This window comes from Gossypium arboreum, chromosome 5, assembly GCF_025698485.1.
Source record: "Gossypium arboreum isolate Shixiya-1 chromosome 5, ASM2569848v2, whole genome shotgun sequence".
NCBI lineage: Eukaryota > Viridiplantae > Streptophyta > Magnoliopsida > Malvales > Malvaceae > Gossypium > Gossypium arboreum.
Window position 1 is genome coordinate 23813003 of NC_069074.1, and position 3548 is coordinate 23816550.

Consider the following 3548-nt stretch of genomic DNA (forward strand, 5'->3'; position numbering starts at 1 on the left):
TGCAAACCTAACTTTAAGTATAAACAGTAACATTCGTTAATTAGATTCTTTATAGACAGTAGTAGAATTGAAAGAAAAAGAAGCCACCGCTTTGTGGAAACAGCAGCCGTCGATTGAGTTTTTTTTTTTTTTGGGTGGAAAAAGAAAAGCCATGGCGTTGAACGGTGGTCTTAGATTGGCTTCGAAGTTTCTGACTTCGTCCTCTCAATCACTTCTCTACAAGTCAGGTCAGTGACCCATTAGCCATTTTTTTTCTTGTATTTACCTTTTGTTTGGTAGCCGAGGAAATGCGGAAAGGAATGGAAGATGAGCATCTGGGTGCTTGGATTTCGTTTTTTTTATTAGCTGAAATCGAGTTTTCATAACTGTTTATGTAGATCTGCGTAATTGGTATTTGTAATTGTTTTTCCTTTTTTTTTTCGTCCGTTGCTGATTTATGTTTGTGGGTTCTTGATTGGATTACAATATCATATGATTTTGACCTGAAAAATCTCACTATATATAGATTCGCCCTTATGCTTTTCAGGGATTAAGGATTGGGTAGTTTGATTAACTTTTGAATAATATTTAACGAATAAATGAATTTTTATGTTACGAGGGTGAAAGTTCTATAATTGTATATAAGCACTCTTTCTGAAAAGTAAAACCTAAGGGAGTTATTGAATAGGTTGACATCGATTATGAATTGCTTTGTGGTCATAGTATGCTGATTTCTACCGGTCTTTAATCAGCATTTGCGTATGCATTTTGTTTCAAGAACTTCAACGACTGCTATATGATTTTTGTATTAATTGCAATGACTTATTTTATGTGGAACGCAATTCCCATGTGAATAACGTTGTAGACTTGACGTTTTCATGGTTACATCTCTAGTAAACTGAATTTGAATTAAATTTTTTATGCTTTTGTTTTTGGTTTGTAATCCTAATGGATTGTGTGGGTTAGAGAGGAGTCCTCCATTCGATGTTACTATATAAACTCCTGCCACTACCGTTGTGCCCTAGCCTATGTTTACATTTGAAATTGGCTGATTTTGCAATTAGATGGCTACGAGGAAGTTTCTATTATTTTTACATGCTGAGATTTTGTTTAAATGATAGAAAAGTTCTTTCTATGTTTTCGAGTATATGAGATGCTTTCTTATTTTGCATTTGTTGGACCTTTGTCTCTTGTGTTTTTATGTGCTCTACCTATGAAAGTTAACTTCCTCCATTTTTCGGCAAACTCATTGATCTAATTATGGTGACCACAGGCTATTTTCAGCACTCTGGTTGAATTGATACTTTGTGTTTCTTCCTCAGCAATAGAAATGTAGAACATACTTGTACATGATATTTGTTTGGACTCTATGATATTTACTTGCTTTACCCTTTTCCAATTTGTTTTAAGTGTTTCATATTTAGACTCAATAACATATATTCTCATAAATAGAAATTTCAGGCTGTTTTTGCTTGATATAGCTTTTACAATAGGCTTATTGGAAGAAGTGTATGGATGGCCTAATGCCATTTTTGGGTAACTTGGAAATAGTTTTTTGTATCTACTCACACATGTCTTGAAGTATATTGGTCTTGTAATTTATAATCGTGTTCTTATATCCTCGTTTTTTCCTTGATGGGGATTTAGGTGTGCTATACATTTACAAACATTTGTAGTAGTATGTGCACGTTAAACATGTTGGTGAGGGTTTATAGGAGCAACAATTAAAGTGGCCTTTTTTCAAAAAAAAAAAGATGACAATGAAGTGAACGAAAGATCGAGTAAATGAACGGATAAGCCATGTTCACTAATTATTTAGGTGTTTTAGGCTTTCTTTTAGCTTACTTGTTCCTAATTGGAAGGAGAACAAGGTATTTCCCTTTCATCATTGTATTCTGCAAAACTGAACGGTCCACTAATTTTTTCCCATTTTAAATTCTTAACTTAGTTGACCTCTCCCAAATGCTCTGGCTTTGACAGTGATGCAGAACAAACTGCCATGACTTGTGGGTGGAAGGTCTTCCGATTAGGAGTGGAACATGATTCCGTTGATTCTGGAGTATATTTTGGGTTTGAATGAGAATTTTAAAAGATTTTATACTTGGATGATAATATTGCAAATTGGTTATGGGTATAAGTTGTGTTTATTTTTGCTTGTTGGCATATTCCAGAAGCCTCAAATGTTGAAAGGAACTTTTTTAGGGATTTAGCCTTTGTGCTTTTGGGTAATTATATATCTAAAACTAAAAAATGAAGAGCTATATCTGTTGTGCTTCTGGCAGGGAATAGAGGGTTTCATTCAACTGGAGTGAAAAGGATGGGAGGAGGGCATGGGCATGATGAACCATATTACCTCCATGCTAAGCATATGTACAACTTGGATAGGATGAAAAACCAGAAGCTGACAATGTCGCTTGGAGTTTTGACAGCCTTCAGCATTGGCGTGTTTGTTCCCGTCTATGCTGTCATTTTCCAGCAGAAAAAGACTGCATCTGGTTGATTTTTTATGCTTGCCTTCTTGGCATGGTTTGGCTGCCTGCAATAATGGAAGCAACTGCCATTGTGATCTTCAGCTTTTGAACTGATGTAGTTTAATGATTATGATGATACTTGCAGGATTTTAGTATTTCTGTTGGCAATCAACTGTTGGTAATTATGGGAATTGATTATTTGATAATAATAATAAACAATATATTTGATTTTGCATGGGAAGGTAAGGTAAGGGAATTGCTTTTAGGCTTAATGGTAAAAAAAAATTCAGTTAAACTCTCAAGAAAAGTTAGTACTCAACTGAGCTCTTGTAGCTGAAAAATTAATCAAGTCCTCAATTAAAGTCGACTAATGTTTGAAATAAAGAATAATGTTTAAGCACATGCATGGAATTACAAGGGTGCAGCTTGTCATATTTGAGGTTATCTTACCCCCCTCATTGATTGGGTTGTGGATGGCAATTTCATGAAGCTCATGGGGAATTGAAAGATAACCCTTCAGGGTCTGCAGCTGGTGCTGTGATCAGAGATAGAAATGGTGCATGATTCGCTAAGCTAGGACGAAATGCAAGGTTTTGCTTGGTGAGCTATGGGGTGTGTTCGATTCCTTGATGCTGACGTGGAATATGGGTCAGAGAGCGACAGTTAGGGGCAGCACCTCAGGTTGATCATTTATAAAATTTTAAATTAATATTTTCAAAAATAATAATTTAATGTAAAATGGTGAAATTGTGCATTCCAGAGTTATTCTACGTAGGGAGATAACTTCAATTTTAAAATTCACAACAATGATCCATTTATATATTTTAAAAATTAACAAAAAAATCAGAAATTCCAAATCAGTCTTTTTATTTGTAAAATTTGGATTTTTTTAACGATTTTCTTTGTTTTGTTTAGAAAATGTTTTGAATATTTTCAAAATCCAAAAACAAAAAACCCTTTTTATTTTTGTAATCTTTTCCGAAAAAATTGGACCTATTTTGTTAATTTTAAAATTTTTGAATTTTTCATAATTCTATATTTGTAGAGCTATTTTCTTTTTTTTTTTTTTTCAAAAATTTGGATATTTTAATCAAAATT

General features: G+C 33.7%; 1 protein-coding gene across 1 annotated transcript; it reads left to right on the forward strand.

Annotated features, from left to right (window-relative positions):
• On the forward strand, positions 1–2685 carry LOC108476846 (uncharacterized). Its single transcript, XM_017779205.2, has 2 exons — positions 1–227; positions 2262–2685. Exons 1-2 carry the CDS (start codon positions 152–154, stop codon positions 2477–2479), a joined length of 294 nt encoding a protein of 97 aa, XP_017634694.1. The 5' UTR covers positions 1–151; the 3' UTR covers positions 2480–2685.
• Positions 2686–3548: the final 863 nt, after the last annotated feature.

Bases quoted from the DNA above. Each gene is read 5' to 3' on its own strand.
- LOC108476846 (XM_017779205.2), top strand. From the start codon at position 152: ATGGCGTTGAACGGTGGTCTTAGATTGGCTTCGAAGTTTCTGACTTCG. The intron at 228-2,261 runs GTCAGTGACCCA...TGCTTCTGGCAG, and splicing joins ATCACTTCTCTACAAGTCAG to GGAATAGAGGGTTTCATTCA.